The sequence below is a fragment of the Sander vitreus genome, chromosome 23, assembly GCF_031162955.1.
Source record: "Sander vitreus isolate 19-12246 chromosome 23, sanVit1, whole genome shotgun sequence".
Lineage (NCBI taxonomy): Eukaryota > Metazoa > Chordata > Actinopteri > Perciformes > Percidae > Sander > Sander vitreus.
The window spans coordinates 8,089,851-8,112,961 of record NC_135877.1 but is presented as its reverse complement, the minus strand read 5'-3'; the positions used below and the strand labels follow the sequence as shown (position 1 = coordinate 8,112,961).

The 23,111-nt window shown below is 41.0% G+C and overlaps 1 protein-coding gene across 1 annotated transcript in view; it reads right to left on the bottom strand.

Annotated features, from left to right (window-relative positions):
* The window catches only part of celsr1a (cadherin EGF LAG seven-pass G-type receptor 1a), a 94,495-nt gene that overhangs the window by 9,726 nt on the left and 61,658 nt on the right, over window positions 1-23,111 (bottom strand). The window contains 21 exon segments of the mRNA XM_078281448.1: window positions 224-336; window positions 1,340-1,514; window positions 5,937-6,137; window positions 6,240-6,366; window positions 6,550-6,717; window positions 7,457-7,640; window positions 7,749-7,892; window positions 8,004-8,187; window positions 8,533-8,742; window positions 9,272-9,366; window positions 10,912-11,013; window positions 12,822-13,005; window positions 13,350-13,470; window positions 14,820-14,961; window positions 15,059-15,233; window positions 15,330-15,443; window positions 15,542-15,727; window positions 15,897-16,063; window positions 18,830-18,955; window positions 19,180-19,343; window positions 21,383-21,540. Coding sequence (XP_078137574.1) covers window positions 224-336; window positions 1,340-1,514; window positions 5,937-6,137; window positions 6,240-6,366; window positions 6,550-6,717; window positions 7,457-7,640; window positions 7,749-7,892; window positions 8,004-8,187; window positions 8,533-8,742; window positions 9,272-9,366; window positions 10,912-11,013; window positions 12,822-13,005; window positions 13,350-13,470; window positions 14,820-14,961; window positions 15,059-15,233; window positions 15,330-15,443; window positions 15,542-15,727; window positions 15,897-16,063; window positions 18,830-18,955; window positions 19,180-19,343; window positions 21,383-21,540 — 3,240 coding nt within the window.

Sequence of the window (23,111 nt, the reverse complement as noted above, 5' to 3'; positions counted from 1 at the left end):
AGGGTTTTTGATCAGAACACCTAATTCTCTCTTGTATGTTTGACATTTAACAGGAGTATGTTGGGGTATTTCATTTTGATATTCCACATCATTTTGATTATTTATAATGATGTAAAAGCACGTTCAACTTATGTGATTCAATCTACAACTCTATACATTCAAGGTCTAGATAAAAAAACAAGAACCACCTCTCCTGGGACTATCTTAATTCATATGCACGTACCAGGACGACTACAAAGATGGGCCCTGCGAAGCTCCAGATGAGTGTGTCATGGACAGAAAGCCAGCAGAAATCTGGGTTCCCATAACCCTGGGGGTCAAGACCTACTGCCAAACCTGCACACACGCACACACGCACACACGCACACACACACACACACACACACACACACACACACACACACACACACACAGAAGAAAATATGAGTAAAGAGTGTTCAATGCCTTGTTTCTTTCATTCCCTCCTCACCACTTCCCCCTCCTCTTTTTAAATCTTCTCCCATCTTCATCCCTTCTTCCCTTGCAGAAGTGCCACAGTGCAAGCAGATGCCCAAAATGTCCTTCCCCCTGTATTTCAGTTTTCCCCACTATCACCTTATTCACCCATCACTGTCATTTTGTCCGTCTGTCTTTGTCTTTTGTCTTCTCTGTATTTCTTACTCTGTAACTGTATATGGCTCTCACGTCTCAATCCAAATTCCAATCAGGTAAGCTTGGCTGGCATCCAATAGTGCCAAAACATGTCAGCACAACGCAAAGCTTTTAATATATGACTGTAACTTTTTTTCTTTATATATGAAACGGTTATATGCAGTAAAATATGCAGTAAATTACAGGCTTGAAAAAGTGGTACTAATTGAAAAAGTGGTACTAATTGAAAAAGTGGTACTAATTGGAGATAGCAGACTATTGAAATTGTACAGTATTTTGCAGTTACATCAAGAGAAACCATAAAAAGGTTATAAAAAAACAACTAGACAAATGTACGAGTTTTCGGCACGTCCAGATAAAATTCCCAGCAACACACATGCGCTTCTCCACTGCAATTGGATGTTTTTTTTATAAGTGAAACTTATGCTACTGTTTTTGTCTTTATTACTGTGGACATCCAATTAACGGCTGTCTCTCATTATGCATTTCTTCCCCTCTCTTTCCTCCTCGGTCTCTTGTTCAATCATTTTCCCACGGGGATCACAGCCTGTTCAGAAGATACGAGTCACAGCACGAAAGCATCCTGACAATCTGCCATCTTCCACTGCTCCGTTTCTGAGCTTGTGTGTGTGTGTGTGTGTGTGTGTGTGTGTGTGTGTGTATGTGTGTATTTGTGTGTGTCTCTCACCGGTGATAATAGCCGGTATGCCCCAGCCCATGGCATAGTAGAACCTCATGTGGCCGTGGTTGATGTTCCGCAGCTCTGTCAGCATGCGGTAGACATGCAGCCCCTCCACGAACATCCAGGCAAAGGTGCACATGTAGAAGTAGTGGAGGAGGATGGCTATCACCGTACACACAAACTGGAGGGAGATCAAAGAGAGAGCGAGAGAGGGAGGAGGAGGAAGAGATAAAAAAACTATGAGTATACATTTTAAGGGAATCCAGATAAGCAATCCACAAAAAGCAGCTTTGGTTTTTCCCCACAACTTTTGTCAACGCTGCTGTGCTTTTCACTCGATCAAATGAACATCCAGTTAATGCATCCAGCCAGTGTCCATCATCCATCTGTTTTTAAAGACAAACTTTAGCAATTTATGCAAGACAGTAATGATTCAACCTGTCCCCACACTCTTTTTTTTCTCCTTCCCTCCCTATTTCCGTGCCTGCTGCTGTATTGTAAAAATGCACCGTGTCAGGGAATGTCCCAGCAGTTAAGATACTGTATTTTAGTAATACTACGTATTGCTGTGGAGATCAGAGAGCAAGACAGAGAGAAACTACTTTGACAGGGTTATAAATCATGCTGCAGAAGGCCCTGGGCACACACTGACAGCATTCCACAGTTGACACACACACACACACACACACACACACACACACACACACGCACGCACACACACACGCACGCACGCACGCACACACACACACACCCACACCTATTTACTAAGAGGACATGCACACACACACACACACACACACACACACACACACATGTACTTGTGAATTTAGAAAGATGAAAAAAATACATTTTAAACTCCTCTTTTTTAAATCTCTGTGCAGATTTGGCTTCCTTGTTTTTAAAGTCATACAGTTGCAGATAACACAGCATGTTGTTAGTCAGTGCTTGAGTCCTCCTCATCCCAGTCAAAACACTGTGAGTCAGAACATTTTTTGAAGAGAAAAAAAAAAAAAACTCAACTCATATGGATCCTTTAAACATGTCTGAGTTGGTTACAGGGCCCCTTTGCTTTCATATTTGGAAATGTTTTAGTAATAAGGACTTCTGGTTTATCCAAATGCAAAGGGGATGCGGAATTGTTGGTTGTTTTTGGGTGCATGAGTTGGTTTAAGTTCAAGTTCTCTCAATTCTATGGATTTCTTCCCATCAGAGCCAAAATGTGGTTGATGGCTGGTGGTTGGCAGTCACTACACATCTCAATGTTACGGGACTGACAGTCGGGCCTGCTGATCTTGTGACGTTGTGTGTAAGACTGTAGACATCTGGTTTAGCCAGACTAGTCAGAGCTGACACATTCATTTTGAAAACCTTTTATATGTCTTCATGCAAATGAAAAGTTAAACTTGAGCAATGAAACGCACCGCTGCTAAATTTTATACACTCAGGGGTTTTGCTGCTACTTGGTCCTGGTAGTGGTTATGACCAGTACTGTACTGTAGCTGCTTTTGTTTGATAAATGTCAGCGAACGTTAGCTAGATATTGTTCTATATATATATATATATATATATATATATATATATATATATATATATATATATATATAGACATTTCTGAGCATGTCTCCACTTTTGCTACGGTTACATTATGTTTTAGGATAGTTACACAGTATTGCATTAAACATGTTTTATTTTGAAGGCTTGAACCTGGACAGATAGCTAAGGAAGGCTAAGGATGCATCAGTATGCATCAAACAAAGTGCTTGCAAATAAGAAAATCTGATGGATTAGACAGACAATAATGAATGACAAAACAAATGATGTTCTTTGAATTAATATGGCATGTATGTCACTATCCCATTCACAAAGCTGCTTGTCACATGGTCAAAATTCTTAAATATAGAACTACATCACATTACATGAATTTAGCTGATGCTTTAATCCAAAGTGATTTACAATACCTGCTTTCAACAATGTGAACAACCCCAAAAAGTGCAAGAATCAGGCAAGTACTTCATCAAATACGCTTATCTAAACTCAGCTTGTGTTTTGTCCACTGTTTAAATCTGTCCTTGTATCTCCCCAAGGCCTACGAAGTATCCCAGCTTTCCAAACCTCACGTCTTCTAAATAAAAAAAGCAGGAGTACCTGTCAATTAACAGATTAATGAGGTTTTCTGTACCACAGGCATACGAGACATTTATCAAGTGAAAACTAAGAAGTTGTTTTGGGAAACCTTTGCTAGTGCATACTGCCCTGAGGCCTGCTTCTGGAGACAGGTACCAGTCACAGCATGTCTCCGCTAATGACACACAGAGGTAGGTGTGTGTGTGTGCGCGCGCGCGTCTGTCTGTGTCAGCGGACTTCAGAGTTCCCACACCTTTTGATCCTTTACTGTACAGTATGTCTGTATGTGTGTGTGCACATGCATGGCCATAACTGTGACCTCTGTGAACTCCAAACAAGATTATGAACTTAACATAATTAGCTCATTAGATTTCTGACTACAGACACCCTACTATCTCAGGCTATATATCACACCTTTTTAATTAGAGGGCTTTACAGTAACAAAGATACAGTAACAAAGTTGCATCAAGCCAGGGCTGTCATTTCAATAACATCAACTTATAGGAGGTTATATTTCAAGAAGGCTTTGGCAACCAGCACATTCCTTACTATTACAGTCAATAGCAGAGCATTAAAACACATAATCTGTCAAATAAAGACAGTGTCAGACAAGCCTTGGCCCATTAAGCCTGGTAAAGCCCCTGTCAACGCCACTTTAGATGGCTGCCCGCAGGCCAAACAAATATCGTTGGATGCCTTGCAGTTTTAAATACAGTAAACACCAGAGAGACATCTTTATTCCGCCTCAAGTACCACCATGCCACAAGCATAGATAAAGTACTAAGTAGAGCCCGACCGATATATATTGACGGGCCAATGTTAGGCATTTTCCAAACTATCGGTATCGGCATTTATAATGGCCGATAAATGAATATTCAAAAATAAAAACGGACGAAACCCCCTTCAACCATGTTATGAGTGTTGGCGTTGCGTAGTTTGTCCACCAGAGGGCGCTCTACAACGTCCCTGTTGGCAACACTTTTGTTTAATCCTTCAAGTTTCATATCTTAAGTTTGTATTTTTATACATTTTATTTATCAGAACTTTAATATATTTTGGTGTTCCTCTGTTCTGTTAAAACACACGTTTATTTTTAAACTGCATTATCATATTATTTTAGTGAGGACTCATAAATAACTACAAATAACTAATGTTAGGGAAATCTGTTTATGTTTCGTTACGCGTTTCTGGATTTTAAAAAAAATATATATATCGGCCGATATATCGGAATTTTAAATCACCAAATATTTGTATCGATATCAGCCTTAAAAATCCTTATCGGTCGGGCTCTAGTACTAACTGGTGTGTCCCTGTATCACATGCATCTGTTTTCCATTTAAATGCCAGGGATATCAGTCAGTCACACCCTGACCCTCTTCTCCTGATTTATGTAAAATGCAGCACAGGCCCACTTGAAAAGAGACTGAAAAAAAAATCTGTAATGTAAAGAACTACTTGGCAAGGGGGTCACCCTTTCCTGTCCAAATCTCACAAGCAGAGCAAGCTAGCAAAGGCTGTTTAACATCACCAAACTGCACTTTTTCACCACTGTAAAATTAAGTTAACTCAAAGCTTGAACACGCTCATGAACACTAGTTAGCAAGCCAGCAGAGTGGTCAAACAGTTAATTAAATGTAAACTGTTAGCTAAAAGTAATGGATAAACAGTTGAAATAGCTAAAAGTAATGAATCAACTGTTTAAATAGTTAGCTAAAAGTAACGATAAACAGTTAAAAAAAGTTAGCTAAAGAAAATGTTAACTAAAGTTTCTTTAGTTAGCTGAAAGCAGTAAACATTGTTAGCTAAAAGTAACGAATCAACTGTTTAAATAGTTAGCTAAAAGTAACAGATATACAGTTAAAAAAGTTAGCTAAAAGGAAACAGTTTCTTTAGTTAGCTGAAAGCAGTAAACATTGTTAGCTAAAAGTAACGAATCAACTGTTTAAATAGTTAGCTAAAAGTAACAGATATACAGTTAAAAAAGTTAGCTAAAAGGAAACAGTTTCTTTAGTTAGCTGAAAGCAGTAAACATTGTTAGCTAAAAGTAACGAATCAACTGTTTAAATAGTTAGCTAAAAGTAACAGATATACAGTTAAAAAAGTTAGCTAAAAGGAAACAGTTTCTTTAGTTAGCTGAAAGCAGTAAACATTGTTAGCTAAAAGTAATGGGTGAATGATAAAATAGCTAAATGTAATGTAACAAAAAATGAAATAGTGATGAACAAATGGTTGAAACGTCCAGCTTCTGCATCTCCAAATGGTAGTAGTACAAATATAAACTTGAGAAAACCCCCTAAGCAGACAGTTCACTTATTTAAAAACATTATATATATATTATTGTAACAATATCCACTTTGATATAGTTAACAGCATTGAATATTATTCAGTTTAAAATCAAATCAAATGAAAGAATGAGAATACGTTGCTGATATACAGCAAAGTGTCTCCATTCTCTGTGGGATAAAAAAAATACACTCACCGGGTTGTCAGTCTGATTGATGCCGAGCAGGAAGATGAGCTCAGAGAAGAAGAGCGCTGCTACCAGGTTCCTGTGGATGGCGTGGAGGTTGGAGCGGATCCGGCGCAAGAGGCACAACAAGATGAAGGTGATGAGGAGGAGGAACATGGAGACAGAGACTGTGGTGTAGGTGACAATCTTCAGCGGGAGAACATCACCATGCTATGGAGAGCAGTTCCAAGACAGCACGTCAGGAGTCAATAACAAGGCAAAAGGTAAAATATAGCAGGCTTAATTGGATGTTTGATATCTATTCGGCAATACCTCTCTCTTGGAAATGTCCATGAGCACGGCGAAGCTGGTCATGTGGTTACACTGACAGCTAATGTGGCTGTTGTTCCTGTTGAGCACCTCGCACCCTTTAGCAGACCAGCCGCCTGTACCTCCGATCCTAAACACACCAGCACACACAACACATGAAAGAAATTTACAGCAGAATGCAAAGGAAAATAAAACATATTATTATTAATGCTGTTTTATCTGCTAAATTGATTCTTTGAGGTCTTGAATTCCCTTGGACATGCATGCATGTGTGTGTGTGTGTGTGTGTGTAGTTGTGTGAAGTCCAACTCACGCGATGGAGTGGTTCCAGAAGACACACACAGGTTTGGTTCTCTCCTCCGTCTCAAGCATGGTGTACTCCAAGGTGATGGGGGGTTCCAGGATGGGAGGAAGAGGCGGACCCTCACTGTGCACCATGGCGCTCACTATGGCTGTATTGATTACTGGACGGTTGGGGAGTCTGGAAAGATATGCCAAGACAAAACGCAATTAAGTATGACCTGAAATTATTAATTTTAAGTTTTTAATCACCTACAGCAAGTTTTTCCATTTGTTTTTATGGCTTTATCTCTCTCTCTCACACACACACACACACACACACACACACACACACACACACACACACACACACACACACAACAGACTGAAATCTTGTTTACATTTGCTCATGTTCTCCGTTATCCTTTTATCAACTTCTTATTCTTATCTTGGTGACATATTCTTAGCAACTTTTTCTCTTTCCACACACAACAATAACACATACTGTGACCCTCGCTGACTTTGTGGTTCGGTTTAACACTGAATAACTACACAGAATGTTATAGGCAGGCACTGGTAAAGTGGGTCCTTCGAACACACTTACAGTAAATATTATGACATGTATTAACATTAAAGATTCAACACGTTTAGAGAATGTGATTCTTTATATATACACTGGTAGGTACAGTAGAGAGTTTTTAGAGTTCAGATTGCGTGGGCTCTCTTTTTTCCCCCCCATTCTTTTAGGCCTTGTTTGAAACAATTTGACTGGATTACACTTCAAAATGTAATCCCAGCAACGTGCGTGAGAAAGTTGGTCTGCACGCCCTCGTGTTCAGCGTACACATGTCAACAAAAAATGCTGTGTCATGTATGGCAGTGTGAAGGTATTTGACGGTGAAGTCGTCAGAAGGCCTAAACTTTAACTGCCAGTAGTCTACCTCAGACTCCTGCGGTCAGGGTCGTATCTTTCTGGGAGGAGCTTCCCTAGTGATTTGTACACTATCACCACGGCAACCGGCAGAGGGGCAGCTGGCTCAAGATGGCGCCGTCTCCTATCGGACACTGTGTGCTCCGCCTCCTGTGGGGGGTCGGTCTGAGTTGGAGGGGCCGGGGTGGGCTCAGCTGGGAAGCAAGAGATAGATTGACAGACTGAGACAGGAGTTGTGTATTATTTTTACACATTTTAAAGCATAAAAGGAACAAATGGTGTGATTCGGCCAGCACTCCTACCTCTGTGGCCCTGAGTGCGGAGGTTGAACTGGGGGAAGTGGACGGACGATCCAAGCTCTTTGGAGTAAGCCTCCTGGATGTCCTGGAACCGAGGCAACGTCGCCCTCTCCGGGTCCGACACATCCAGGTAGTCCACGGTTAGAACTAGATAAGTGGCAGGAAGAAGAGGAGACAGAGGCAAATAATGAGAACGATATCTCAGATGTGAGTATGTGTCCCAGTTACACACGGCGGGATCACAGCTTCTCCACTCACTCATGTTGTCAGTGACGATGGTGAAGGGTTTCAGGTAGGTTTTCCTGACGTTCTGTGCCAGGGTGTTGGCGTAGTCCTCGAAGTTGCGGAGCAGATGGGCGGTGCCGCCTTCAGTCTTCTGGATCTGCTCCCAGTGCTCCTTGGTGTCAGGATCCAGTATGGCGCTACCTGCTCGCACCAAGTTCTGGAAAAAAATCCAAAGTTAAGCAAATGTCATGAATGAAGCATTTATTATTAGTATTGAAGGAAAATGCGTCGTGTGAATATCAAATAGACTAGTAATAACTAGAACAACAGTGGAAGTATTAGATAACCACAGACGATCAAGCAGCTCTCCCAGTAAGAATCAACCAGTGGAGGGCAGTGTGCCACCAGTGCTCCCAGTGCTACAGACTAGGTTTCACTAAATTAAAGCTTTAGGATCTTTTCCAATAACTTATTGAAGTTGGAATCCACCCAGGAGAGCCTCCAGTAAATAATCATCGAAACATTTTGTAAAAAAAGTTGATTTGTGCATTTTCTTTTCTACCTCATTGAACTCTGCATGCCTCATGGCGGTGAGGTCGAACCCTGCCTGCCGGCTCTCGTACTGCAGCACATGATTCAGCAGCTGGGCGGCCGTCTTCACGTCGTTGCCGTAGTAACGCTGGGTGTTGTTGGTGGCGCTCTGAAGCAAATGCACAATAGTCTTGGAGCGCTCACTGTCCATCCTTGAATTGTTGCGCCGCAGGTCCTCATTCTGGGAAGACAAAAAGGAGGGTTGAGGGATGGAAAGCGAACGAGAACGAGCAGGTCAAGGCAAAGGCAAGCTGAGTGGGTGCAATGAAACATAATAGAAATTGGTCAATCCCGGGATTAGTGGGGCTTTGAGAAGTTCACGCCTCAAGTATTAGGTTCAGGTTCAAACACAAAAGGTGCAATACTTTGTTTAAATCTCCCATAGACTTCATTACACTTTGTTAAAGACACATCAGTTCCCTTACAATGAATGTGTTTTGTGCATTTATTTTCATTTTTTTTTAAATAACTGCCAGTAATCATCAAGATTATTCTTAACAGAGACTAATAAAAATAACAAAAAAAAAACAGTCAAGTTTTTAGAAAAAAGAAAGCTTTAGTTTAAAAATAATTCATTTTTCAGTTCATTCAAAGGTGTTTCATAGACCAAAGGGTAGGACTATCTCAGCACACATTTACTCCTTCAATTTCAGTTAAACCATAAAAAAGTCAAGTGACAGTATACATGTTTTATTTTGTCAATTACTCACCAGTTTCTTCAGATGGGAAAAGGTGATGGTGGTGCAGTTGAAGAGCTCAGGTGACAACCAGCCCTTCTCATCGCTGCAGTGGCGAATGGCAGTACCTGTGAACATACAAATAACAGAAATGAAATTTGAATTATGTTTCTGACAAGTGTTTCACAGAAATACAGGAGGCAGCCAAGTTAAACATAATAAAATAAACAAATAAAACTTGTTTTGAACTGATATTAGAAGACTATTTAAAAATGTTTTCCTTTTCCTCTCAGCTGCCCTACGTCACTGGTGAAGGGGTTGTTGGGGCTGTAAGCAACCAGAATGGAATACCGACAGACACTATTCATGGCTTAAAAGAAAGGACCTGGCAACTTTATTTTTGGGGTTTAAAAAAAATAAAATAATTCAATCTATATTTTTATGTCCCAAAAAGCTACACTTCAGTCAAAAACTGTCTTGAATATGTAAAAACAGTTATATACTGTACCTGAAAAAAATGTAAAACACTTCCTGTCTTAGTGGTTTTAATATTTGAAACCACACTGACTTGTTCCAGTCTGATTTGGTTTGAGAAAAGACTTCATCCAAATGCAAAGTCTCTTCAAATGCTATTGTTACAAAGTAAGAAGCGGCTGAAGGACTCGCCAGTTGGAGCTAAGGGAAGGCGACAAGCAATGTTAGCAAATATATTCCCCAAGGAGTCTGGGGAGACAACAAAGGGGTTGCCATGGTGACAGCAGTGACTTAGGGGGGGAGGGGGGAGACCAAGAAAGTCACACACACACACACACACACACACACACACACACACACACACACACACACACACACACACACACACACACACACACGGAAGAGCAGGCCAGCTCTTATTGTACGTGGTGTTTTTCCAAGAGTCTCTAAAGACAAACCTGTACAGGATTGGCCGACCAAATAGGGAGCCATATCACTGTGTTAAGCTTCACAGAGAGTGTGCTTATATGCCTTAAATACATGACCTCACAAACACACAGCCACCCATTAAGCTTAATCCACTGTTTCTCAATAACTGTGAATATTTTTGGCACAAAGGCAGGTTTTTTTTCTTCTTTTTTTAAAGCGAGAATATGTGACTTTTGAAAAAAGAAATTCATAAGCAATAAAACAGGAGCCAGGAGTCTGGCACTACCTCGTTCCTGGTCTGGTATGGCCAATAGCTTTTGGTATCTAATGTTAGCCAACTTACTCTACTTTTAAGTGTACACGCTAGGTTTTAGCATATACCATTAGCCTGTAACTGTCACTTGTGGCCGGGGGCTGCTGTTAGCTAGCTAAACTAAGCGTAACTTAGCTAAACAAACCAGCGGCCGGTTTAGCTAATCATAACTGGAAAATATGGAAAACGGCTAGCCTGGCTCTGCCTGATAGCAATAAAAAATGTTGAACATAACACATACATTTTCCCGGAAATTAGATAAACTAATAAAACTGATAAAACTTTAAATTGTCATTGACCGCTCATTGAACTTGATATAAACGTTACCATTAGTGGCCTGCAACTCGTCTGACCTCCATTCATTCAAAGTGGACCACACACTGTTTTGACTCAATCCACAGCAAAATAATTACTCCGCATGTTGCTTTTGTCATCAGAGGGATTAAAAAGCACTCACCGATTGATCCTTTGGGACAGTTCATGGCGGCGGGGCGGCCAAATTTGGTCTTGGGCCACCAGACACCTGCATCAAACGCCTTGGGACAGCCCTCGTACACCACTGTGGAGGAAAGGACAAACAAACATTATAAAGTTTAGGTGAGAATATGGTTTTAAACCTGAAACTGGCATCAATTCTGAGACATCAGTGCGTCATAAACTGAACTGGACCTGAACTTTAACCACAAAATAACGCCTGCTTTGGTTCCGCCTCAGGACGCCACCTAGCCGATCCACTCCATATTCTTAAACAGACAAACGGACCAGCACAGTGAACTTGACCAAATTAAGCTATTACACAAGCTGTGATACATTACTAATTTGAGCATATCTGGGTTAATAAATCTCCAGGACAAACCAAGGTGGGACCTGCAGGCTTGTTGGCTTGTTTGTAGCTCTTCTTATTGTAGTTGCACACAGCCTATAATCCCTTAGTGTTTCATTAACTCCTAAGTGCTACTATGACACATAACTTCATAACCTGAATAAACTTTTACTTTTGATAAAATGAGCTTATCATTTACTCGGGAAGTACTGGAGTTTATGCACCGATCCGATACCACGTAATAAAGCCCTAAAGAAAATCTACGTTAAAGTAGTTTATTTATGTTCTTTTTCCGTTATAACTGACTGTCAAACTGGAGAATAAAAGAAAGTTCTGGGGCGTTCATTGCTTTGTGTTTGTTCACGTTTCACAAAGAGTTTAACCTGAGCCAGACCGACAACAAACATAGAAATCATATCACATCCATACAGGGATAGCAGTATACAGTTGTTAAAACATAATAAAATATATGACACACTGGTATCGGATCAGTACTCGGTATCGGCCGATACGCAAGTTCAGGTATCGGAATCGGTATCGGGAAGCAAAAAATGGTATCGGGCCATCTCTAGATCATACTTAACCCTTTCTTTAAGTATCATTTCTACTAATACACAAGACATTCTGTCATTACTAAAGGCTGTGGTGACATTAATCGCTGTGTTTGGGGCAGAGCTGACAGATTGGTATGAGGCCTGCCATGGATGGCCACATCTCAGTGACCCGCAGGACATGACCAATCTCTCGTTTGTTTCAGTCTCCCATCTCCACTCACTCTCTCCCTCCCTCCCTCTTACCTTGTATCAGAATGTATTTGACCTTTTAGATCTGAAACAATGTCTTAAATCCACTTTATCAAAAATTAACAAAGGGACCATTTAGTCATGTAGAACTCCGTCCATTAACAGTCCAAACACGTCCTGAGACTTTGAAGAGCTTCATATTGGGTCAAACAGTAAGCACATTGACGTTCATTTTCTGTTCATGGGACTTTTTGTCTTCCATTCATCTCTACTGTATTGTGTGTGTGGAGTCCCACTGCCAAGTCAGCTCACTAGCCAGACTTGCCTCTTCTGCTTGACTGGGTGGCGACAAAGACTTGCAGTTAGCTCAACTGCAGCACCAGCAGATGTGAGCGACAATATTTGTCTCCTTTTGACACTTCATCGATTCAGGCTCTGAGACTTTGTCAACCCGAACATTTAAAGTAACAATACACCCAACTTCTGAAAATATTTTTTTTAAATCACTGTCCTCGTCATGAAGCAAACAATCTTTTTCAATGTTTATCTGAATTTATGGTTCCGCTTTTCTTTGACAGTATTTTGGAAAAGCGGTGGACTTGTTTTACCTTCATGTTAGCATTTGTTTAAGTTAAGTTAATGTATCGCTTCAGATATCAGTGAATCAGTCTATTTAAGTAAAAATTAGCTCTTTTGCAGGGCTAATTTATTACTGATATCGGTTAGGTTTCTGTCACTTAAAAAAAAAGCATCAAGGAAATCAGGAAAGCATGTAATTACAAAATGTATGGTCTCACATACCCTCGCATCCAATGGGAGTGACCTCAGCGAAGGGGTTGTCACAGCGGTTACACTGACGGCCGATGACTCCCCCTTTACAGGGGCACTGCCCAGTGATGGCGTCGCATGTTCGAGACTCAGAGCCGATAGAGAAACACTCGCAAGGGTAGCATGTGTCCTCGCCTTCTGGCCGATAGTGGTTTTCCTGCAGGAACAGGACAATACATAGATGATTAATATTATTGATATTATATTTACATCATGAAAAGTTAGCTAGGAGGACATTTCAATATTTAGGGGTGCTATTAGTGCCTCTTTCAGGCAATCTGTAAAGCAAGTCTATGTCATTTTTACTGAACATTTCTTCTTTCTTTTTTTTTTTTTTTTACATTGTCTCACTTTAAATATTGCACAGAAAACAGTAGTGCTTTAGCTTAAGTCTAAAGTATTCTCTTGCCCTGAGCAAAAAAATCATCTGCTGAATCTCAAAAAGAAACACTCTTGTATCTGTTATCAATCTGGAAAATGTCAAGTCATGTATGTTTTTACCTTGCAGCGACACTCTCCGGTGGTCTTGTTGCAGTCTTTATGAAATCCCCTGTTAGTATCACAGTTACATGGTCCACACATGGGACTGCCCCACCAACCTTGAGGACATGGCTTCTCCACTCTGTCATCAAAGACAACAACACATTGATCAAAGTGGCTATAATTGATATTTGATAATCATATTTTTTATAATAACAATGTATCAACAGAGACTGTGAAAATGTGAAAGGGGCCCAAAAAATACTTATTGAAAATTTAAGGCTCAGCACACTTGCATTGTAAAACAAAATGTACTTTTGTTAAACGTATAAGTGAAGTAGTAAAAACAAAAGTAAGTAACTGATTTTTTTTATTTTTTTTGACTGAAATTTTATTTAACGTTGCATGCAACCTCAAAATTGTATTTTTCTAGCAATACTAGATTTCTTTTCTCTTGTCTTTGCCTTCACGAAACTAATAGTGAAATGACATTATAATTACCAGTACATAATAAGACAGTGGTGTTTCATTTCTATGATTAAATTGTAACCTGTAACAGTGAGTGAACAAAACTGTTTTGGGGTCTTTTGGTCAAAATACGGTGGGGCCATTGTACCTATTTTAGTTCCAGTTATTTAGGAATAAAATAAAAAAATAAAAAAAATACAGAGCAAAGTGATGGTTGATCAGGTTTTAACATTTACTGATTTGGTATCTGCTCCAACAAAATACACCAAAATCTGATGGCGAATGACTAAATGCTTTTTGTCGCCCTGAATCTAGAATAAACTTCCTTTACACTTTTAAGTCAGTCAAGCAGGTGTGACTCATTCATACAAACATAAATGGGCTCTCTTTCTCTCAGAGTGAGATGCGATCCCGGACTGAGCGATGTGATCTGATAAGGGACGAGCAGCAGTATGAGGGCAGTGGTGACTAAACACCTATGGAGGATCAGTCAGGCATGGAGGGGGGAATCCCACATCCTGCTTAAGACAGGACGTGATGCGTGTCATAGGGGTCAGGGTTCAGGGGGAAATTACAGCTTCTGAATCGGGGCTGGCTAATTCATGTGCCCTCTAAGACAATGCTGACAATGCAGAACCGTATATAGAAACTTTCCAATTTCACCTAATAGTTTATTCTTTTATTTTTGATGTCTGATCTTTGCTCTCTCTACCTCACACACACACACACACACACACACACACACACACACACAGGCACACAATCACTATCGAGCTCAGATTACTGACTAATAAAGCTGCTCTGAAAGACTCAGGACGTTGGCAACATTACAAAAAGAGCAAGAGCCTAACATAACTTAGGGAGATTAGTGCGCTTTGTCTCTGTAGGAGGCAAAGTCCATTTTTAGTCTGTTTATTTTTAACATCTTGATACAAAGGAGGGTCTTGGAGGGAGCATTAGGCATGCAACGCTTACTTCTCCAAATTGCAGTTAAAGACACACACAATAAGAAAGTGATCTTACTTGTTTTCACAGTACTGGCCGTAGTGGTTCTGTCCACATTCACAGGTGTAGCCGTGGGAGGAACTAGGTTTGCGAACGCAGGTGGAAACGTGCTCACAGGGGTTGAGCTGGCAAGCATCCACACACTCCTTACCAAAATAACCTGCAGGGCACAGGAGAATGAGGAATGACACTCAAACGTCCCTGGGCGATGTATAGAGTTTAACTGGAGTGTATGTGTTTGTGCTAGTGTATTTTACCTGGGTCACAGACACAGGTGTGTGCGCTCCAGTCATCGCTGCAGTGGCTGTTCTCGGGGCAGATGTTGGAGTCGCAGGGGTCTGCCAGGTCACAGCCGTCCTCCACGCGGATCTTCATGCCCTGAGCCATGTTCACATTGGCCACGTTGGTGGAGGTCTCACCCATACGTACACCCTGGTGGAGGGCACACATTGATGAAGATGGAAAACTGTGGTCGAGGAAAAGAAACAAATGCTGTTATGTTTCTTTTTCGAAGTTTGACACACTTACCTGTATGCAGCCAACAAATCCTTTGTTGACAAGGTTGCCTTCTCCAGGCAAACCTCCTACATGAAGAGTTTGCAGCTTCAATCCTGGGAGGTCATTACCGATCTGCACTGACTTCTGCTCAAAAACACAGAATTGAAAATGAGAACCTCTTTTTCTTGAGAACTTGAACAATGTGTACACCCTTGTCTATTTGCGGTGTCATTTGCCTGTACCTGGTACATGCCGTAGTCCAGGGACACAGAAGCCATGTATTTGATGTCCTTGCCGTCTTTAACGCTTCTCAGTTCCACCAGCAGGTGGTGCCACTCCCCGTCGTTGACCCGAACTTGGGGGAAGCTCAGCGACGCCACCAGCTGCTGCCTCAGCAACACCTCCATACGGACTTGCTGCTCACTCACCTGAATGGTGGAAAAGACAGTTATTTTACTTTACTTTGCATTCAGAAAGCACTCTAAGTCGACTGCGAAGAAATTAAGTCAAACTGTCTGATTAAAAGTTTGCACTGTATGCTGACAATGATGCCATGTTCGTTGATAATAATATATAGTGCTGTATACTAAATCTCACCATGAGGTTGATGGTGGAGTAGGGCCCAGCATTGGCCTGCATCAGGGTGCCAGCAGGCTGCCTGGTGCGGAACATGAGGCCCATGTACCACGGAACAGCGACGGTAATGTCCGTCTCGCTCAAGGAGACCAGTGCCTGGCCGTCAAAGAACTGAGGAGATGGCATCCCTGGACAAGACAGGAGGAAGAGTAAGGGGAAAAAACATGATGTGTGATAGTATTTAAGGATGAATCTGTGCCATATTTATATTGAAACATTAGTGTAATTCTTATTAACATATCGGATCACTGCTGAGAAACAATGGTCTGCAATTCAGACTTTACAGAGATCTGCTGGATTACCTCACCACACAAAAATGTTAGTTTTATTAGTTTTTTTTGTCTTTTTTACATGGTGCCCTCAAATGGAACTCATGAACTTGAATTTACAACATGGGAAGTCGTGTAAACGACTCGTGAACGTGGAGCTTTCAGAAAATTTCCACTCATAAGGTTGTGAATATGGACTCTTTCCGTAAACACAACCCCATTTAAAGGCACCATCATTTGTCTTGTCGTGATATATTTACTACTTTGTTTTAGGATTACTACACGGTACTTCTAAGACAAACATTCAATGTCTAGAGACTTTCTTAACATCCACAGAAAATCCTACAGACATGACACATACTACCGTAAATAGGCTGCTGTAGATGTTGAGAGAGAGCTCAAGAACACACACGCAAACAAATCTACACGATCACACACACGTACAGCAAGGGTCTACATTTGAGCACAACCTACAAAGCGTTTCCTCCTGTATGATCTACAGTATAAACCCTGTATGTTCTCCGTTCCTCAGGGCACATATTTTAACAGAAGCTTTTACAAATACACACACAAGCTGTAATTATGAGATAAAGCACATATTTGTTCCTGGTAACTGGTAGCTAAAGTACAGTGGCTTTAGTCTAAACTACTTGAGTACTTACCAAAGCTTAGTCATACATCAAGTAAAAAAAACCAAAACAAGCCACTCCTCATTTCTGATTTACTTTATTAAGAGTAATTCAGAAAGAGTCTACAGCCATACTAGTGGCTCGGTGTGGCTTTATTTAAGCTAAATGTGAGCAGGTTAGCATGCTCCATCAGTATGCTAACATGCTCACAGGGAAAAATGCTAACATTCTGGTGTTTAGTAGTTAAGAATCTGGTTAGCAGTCCTAGTCTCAGTCCTTAAAGGATTACTGAATACTCAAAATACTGAAAACAAAGTGGTCTGGGATTGCCTCCACAAGGCTTTCACAGACCGGACAGGACACCCAACTCGTCAAATACAGATGCTTTGTCACGGCCCTTGGCGTCTCATATTGACTCACAAGGCACTCACGTGCACTAACACGCATGTGCAGCCAGACTAGCAAAACAAAGAACAGAAAAGCTTGGATTACAACACACAGCGTGATTTCACTCTCTGCTCAGGATGCCATTACTCCACTATATGTTTTACATAGCAAATAGTTGTTTACTGTTGCATTAATGTTCGAATGTAAAGTACAGCCCCTTTTAATTCTGCTGGATCAGAGGGAGGTTCACACGGTTCTGTAAAAGCTACAATGTGCGGATGGGAGAGCAGGCACAGTAGCACTTTGACCAGAACAAGTCTGCATCCAAGTCCAACTACAACCCAAACTGAGAATCATTGTCTCACCTGAACAACTTTCACACTTTTTTTTAAAATTATTAGGGTATTAACAAGGTATGTTGATTATAGACAAATCTTGAATTACTGTAACAGCTTGTTTGACACCAATTCAGAGATTCAAACCTGAAATACACTTGTCATAACAAGCTACTGCCACCTTTTTTTTTTTCCTTTTTTTTTTAAATGGTCTGTACAATTGAAATCTGATCTGATAGAATTAGAAGGAAAACAGTCTGGCCAAGTGGGTGACTTCCAGTGGAATTTAGTGTTTTCATGTCTGTCCAGTCGGGATGATTTTGGCAGCGTAAAATTCCACGATAACAAATCTCTTGTTTCTCACGTGGCAGCTAGGTGTGTGAAGTCTCAAATCAAATGTGTCAACAAGCAACAGAGCAGCCAAAACCTCTTCCCTGCTTACTGTGATCCTGGCCCAGTTCAGATACTGGATACCGGGGCCTGGCACTGGCTAGGCGGCTGCCTCATAGACGAAAGGGCGAGGAGAGGTATTCACACCTTCACACATTGTTTGGAATCTCGCCCTGAAGCAGGAAATCAAAGTTCTCTCCTTACCATTGAAGAACATGAGACGGGTTATGAAGTGTAAATAACAACACTGGAAAGCTGTGATGCTTTTATGATCGATCCATCTATCCATCCATCCATCCACCCACCCACCCATACATCCACCCACCCATCCATACATCCACCCATCCATACATCCATCCATCACAAAGGACAGCCATTGGATCTGTGTGTGTGTTTTGTTTCATCCTTTGTCTGGGTTGGATAAGTGAGTCAGAGTTTAATCTTGTTCTTTAATACCAAACCTGAGGCTATCTTTAGTGTCTGTACAGTAGTGAGCTGTAGAGGCTTCACTGTGAATCTCCACTGTGGCTGTGGATGACTCAGAGTGAGTCAGGGGAGGTCCTCCTTATCCCATTTGATCTCTCAAGCAAACACACTACTTCCTAGAAGTCCTCAAGACACACGCACGCAGGCAGGCAGGCAGGCAGGCAGACACACACACACACACACACACACACACACACACACACACACACACACACACACACACACGGTGCGCGTACTGTAGGTAAACACATGCATGTGTACGCGGAGAAGCTCACAGAGGAGCATGTGGATATAGGCACATTTAGCCAGAGACCCACCTGTATATGAATGCATATGTGAATGCAGAAACACACACATGTACAGACACTATCCTGAGAGATTCTTCTTCTAATTCTTACCTTGTTCACAATTCTTGCCACCGTAGCCGGTTGGGCAGTCGCAGCTGTAGGTGTCCCACTTGCTGACACACACTCCTCCGTTCTGACACACGTCGTTTGTGCAAAAGTTTTTCTTTGCTGGACAACCTTGACATCAAACACATAAAGAAATAATCAATGTCTGTATGTACAATGTATGCAAATGTTTATTGACTGCAAAACTGCTCATGGTACACATGAAAACAGACTCAGACTTTCCCTCTTGCATTATCTTATGACCATGCCGCTTGAAAAGAGCAATGTCTCTAACTGCTGCAGTGTAACTCTACTGAGTGAGCATGGCCTTTAGTTTACCATGCAGCATGTCTAACCTGCTGCGGTGCCGTTGTTAGCGATGTAGCTGGCCATGTCGATGGGTTTGCTGTCGATGCTGAGGTTTCTCATGCAGCCCACAAAGTCTCTGTTCCTGACAGGGAAGTCCTCGGGTAGGTTGGGAACTCCGCCTAGCAACAGCGGCCCCGTCAAGTCCAATGACCTGCAGACGACACACACCGAAAATGGATCAGAACAAAATCCAAAATGTGAAAGAATACACTCATACACTTATCATAAAATAGGAATATGATGTTCAGGACTGCTCATTTCTGTCCTTTTTTGCTTGTAAATCTGTAACAAACAAATCAGTGACACCCCGTCAATGCCCTGAGTTTACACCAAAAAAGGGCGACTGAGGTAAGGCATCAGCCCATAGAATGACTGACATTTCTGAAATACGTTTCCAAGGTTTAAGCTGTCACAAGGCTAACTGCTACCATCACCATGACCGAGTCAGGTTCCACATACTAGGTCATGTAGGAAGCTGCCTACATCCCGAGCCTCTAAAACCCTCAACATCAAACACAAAAGGGCTGTAAGAGACTTAATGTAACGCTAAAGCTTTTAATGTAGCGTGCATAGTGTACAGCACAAACACTGTTGCATGGCCAGGAGCATGTTAAGCACATTCAAAGAGTATTTAAGGAAATAAATAAAGCAAATGGGAATCTGTTGTAGTTTTAGAGCCATAAACTGCAACAGTTCTTTAAATATCTAGTTTGGCGACATGAAAATCTATTAGAAGAATTCAGATGAGAAATTGTTGGGACAGAAAAGTGAATCCAAACTTTACTTGATTTCCAAGTATGATATGCGAAATATGCATTGAGGACATTTGGGCAGAGACATACAGTATGAAGCCTGTACGGAGTTGTGACAAAAATAGCAGAGCCTTGCAAACAGTGTAAAAGTACAGTGTAAGAGATAGTTACGTCAGCAAAGAAGGTTATGTTTTTGGTTTGGTTCGTTCGTTTGTTTGTCTGTCAGCAGGATTATGGAAAAAAGAAACTACTAGTACTTACATGAAATTTGGTGCAAGGGTGTATGTAGCATGGGCCAAGGAAGAACTTTGGATTTGAAGTTTGGATTTCTTTCATTAACATTGCAAGATAGGGTGTTTGTGCTGCATTCAAGTTGTGTCGGAACAATAAGAAAAAGGAGTTCCCCACTTGGAAAATTCACAGTGCATTAACATTGTGAGATAGAGCAAGCCTAGGCAGAGGTCTGCGCTCTCTGAGTGCTCTTCTAGTTAATACATGTGATGGACTCTAACAAAAGTTTTAAAGATTTGCGCTATTAGCAAAAATAGGTGTTTTGATCCTAAAAGCTAAGTGATTGTTTCTGTTTCAGTGGCATTTCTCAGGTTTACTCTGCCTCTTAAAAGTTGTAGATGGTGATGTGTTTTAGTTCATATACTGAAGTACTCCTGAAACCTACAATTAAACATATTGTAGGCCTATGCCTTCCAATACTGTACCTTTGGCAGTAAATATAGTCCAATTGGACCAACCACATTGTGGTGTTGCTAGTGATGTTTAAAGGAAGTTTAAAATAAAGTGAAAGCCACATGCTCTGTGCCTCAATCACACTCTAAATCACGCCAATACACCAGAACAAAACTGCAGGCGTTTGCTTGTTGTCACCACATTACACACCAGCATAATGTATATTTGTATATTCCAGCTCTACACAGTCAAAGTATCTACTGTAAACGCCTCTCAGCTCCTGTGACCTGTGCAACAAGTTCCTGAAGGAATGTAACCTCATTAACTCCTCTTTGAACCTCCCTCTCTCTCTTTGTCCCCACCCTCCGCAAACTGTATGTGTCTCAGCATGCAAGCTCTCCATAAGACTCGTTAAAAAAAGTCTCACGCTATAAAATAAACACAAATTCATTAGTGTGTGGTACACACAGTAAGTCGAATTAATCCTGTGTTGAGGTGATCTTTTGGGAATCTAAGAACGTGCCTTACAGCCGAAAGACCACAAGGATGAACGCTGAGATTAGAAGACAAAAGGAGGAGAGGGTGGTAGAATGAGAGTTGTGTAATCTGTTGTAAAGAAGGCAATGTGACTTAGCCTCCAAGGTACAACATATTTACCTGTTAGTCTGACTGGTTTGTGTGCGGCGTGTGCGTGGGATGGATTGGAGATAATGAGTGTAAAGACCCAAAGAGAGAAAGAAAGACTGCAGCTTACTTCTTTTGTCCGGTCTGGGTGCCTTGGGCGGCACAGGAATAGTTGCCGATCTGTTTTCCGAAACGAATCGCCATGGAGATGTCACAGTCGTCTACGGCAACCACGGCCACCTTTTCTGCAGAAGGTCCATGAGGGATGCCTAGACGCCCAATGTTCGGCTGAAAAATAAAAACAAAATACAGATGCAACATTCACGTGATACTGTAGGGTCCAGGTATTTAAGGTTACTTTATATGATTCCACTTTTGCAAGGGGTACTTTGAAAAGATCATGGAGCAACTAAAGTAAAGAGAGATAAAATAATTTTTGATTTGTTTAAAAAAAAAAAAAAAAAAATGTCAACGTTGAGTCAGCTATAACACCTGAACACCACAATTTGGGAATAGATGCATGAAAAATAGTAGGCAAGCAAGCAGAGAAGCAAAGACTAGACTAAAAGGAATGGATGGATGGTTGAAAGCGATAGCTAAGAGCTCAAGGTGATAGATAAATGGCTACAACGAATAGCTAAAAGCTCAATAATGAATAAATGGCTACTATAGATAGCTTAAAGCTAAAGGTAATAAATAAGCTGCAGTCTTTCTTTCTCTCTTTGGGTCTTTGGGTTACAATAGATAGCTAAAAACATTAAATATTGGTTAAAATAGGTACTTGAGTTCATCTGACAGGGATGATGAGAAAAGTTGGTACCACTGCTTTACACTACATGGAATCAAATCTATTGTCTCCTTTTTCCTACCCGAGTGTAAAAAATTATAATTTTTATTTTTTTTGCAGTGTATTGTTGTGGTAAATCTCCACTGACTGAATTAAGTTCAAATTTGCAATGCCTGATTTCGTTCTTTATTTCTTTGTATTCAATGTGGGAAACTTGGCTGACCTTTGGTGCTCGATCAGTGCAGGTCAGAGCTACACAAACAGTGTCTATCTGACTTTGGCCGACTTGGAGCAGAAGTCCATAGGCCTCTCTTGGCTTAAGGTGACAAAAAGCCCATTGTGCATAAGCTTGCACCTAATGATTACAAAGTAGGCTAATTCCTCTATCAAGGCTTGTGGCCGACAAATGTGGATCTGAGAAAATGTGGATCAGCTTAGAAAATCAGGCCCCCAAATCGCTTTAGTTTTTGTAATATCTAACCTGAGACCAAAGTTCAATGGAGCATTTACTTAACAATGGTGGCCTTGGAACAGGAAGCAGAAGGAATTTGAGATCAATGAAAAAAAAAAAACATTTCCACCAATTAAATAACACCTGTTTTCATTGCTTGGATGAATAAAAGTTGATATGACAAATTTGCTCCACCATATTTACAGTACAATGACAGTGTTTACATTTCCTTTCCTTGCTCAGTGGATTACAATAGATCAACAATGATTAGTTACCTCTTTCTGCTATCTCTCCTGAGAGAATGTTAAATATCATGATTACAACAACACACAACAATGGGACTACAGATCCCAGACCTGATCACAGTGCAGTGTTTACATAAGGCGCTCGTGCTGTTTAGAGGTTTTGACAGTTTGAGCGATAGCAAGAAAGACTTTTAAACCACTACGGTGGCGCGTCTGTAACGGACAAAATGAAGGTGAAAAAACATTTCGTTGAATCCAGAGTTCATGAATAAATTGCGTACAGCAGCTCATTTCATTTTGTTGCATTTTCATCTTTGGTATGTATTTCAGAAAAATGTTGACAGAGAAAAGAAACTGAAGAGAAGCAGAAAGAAAA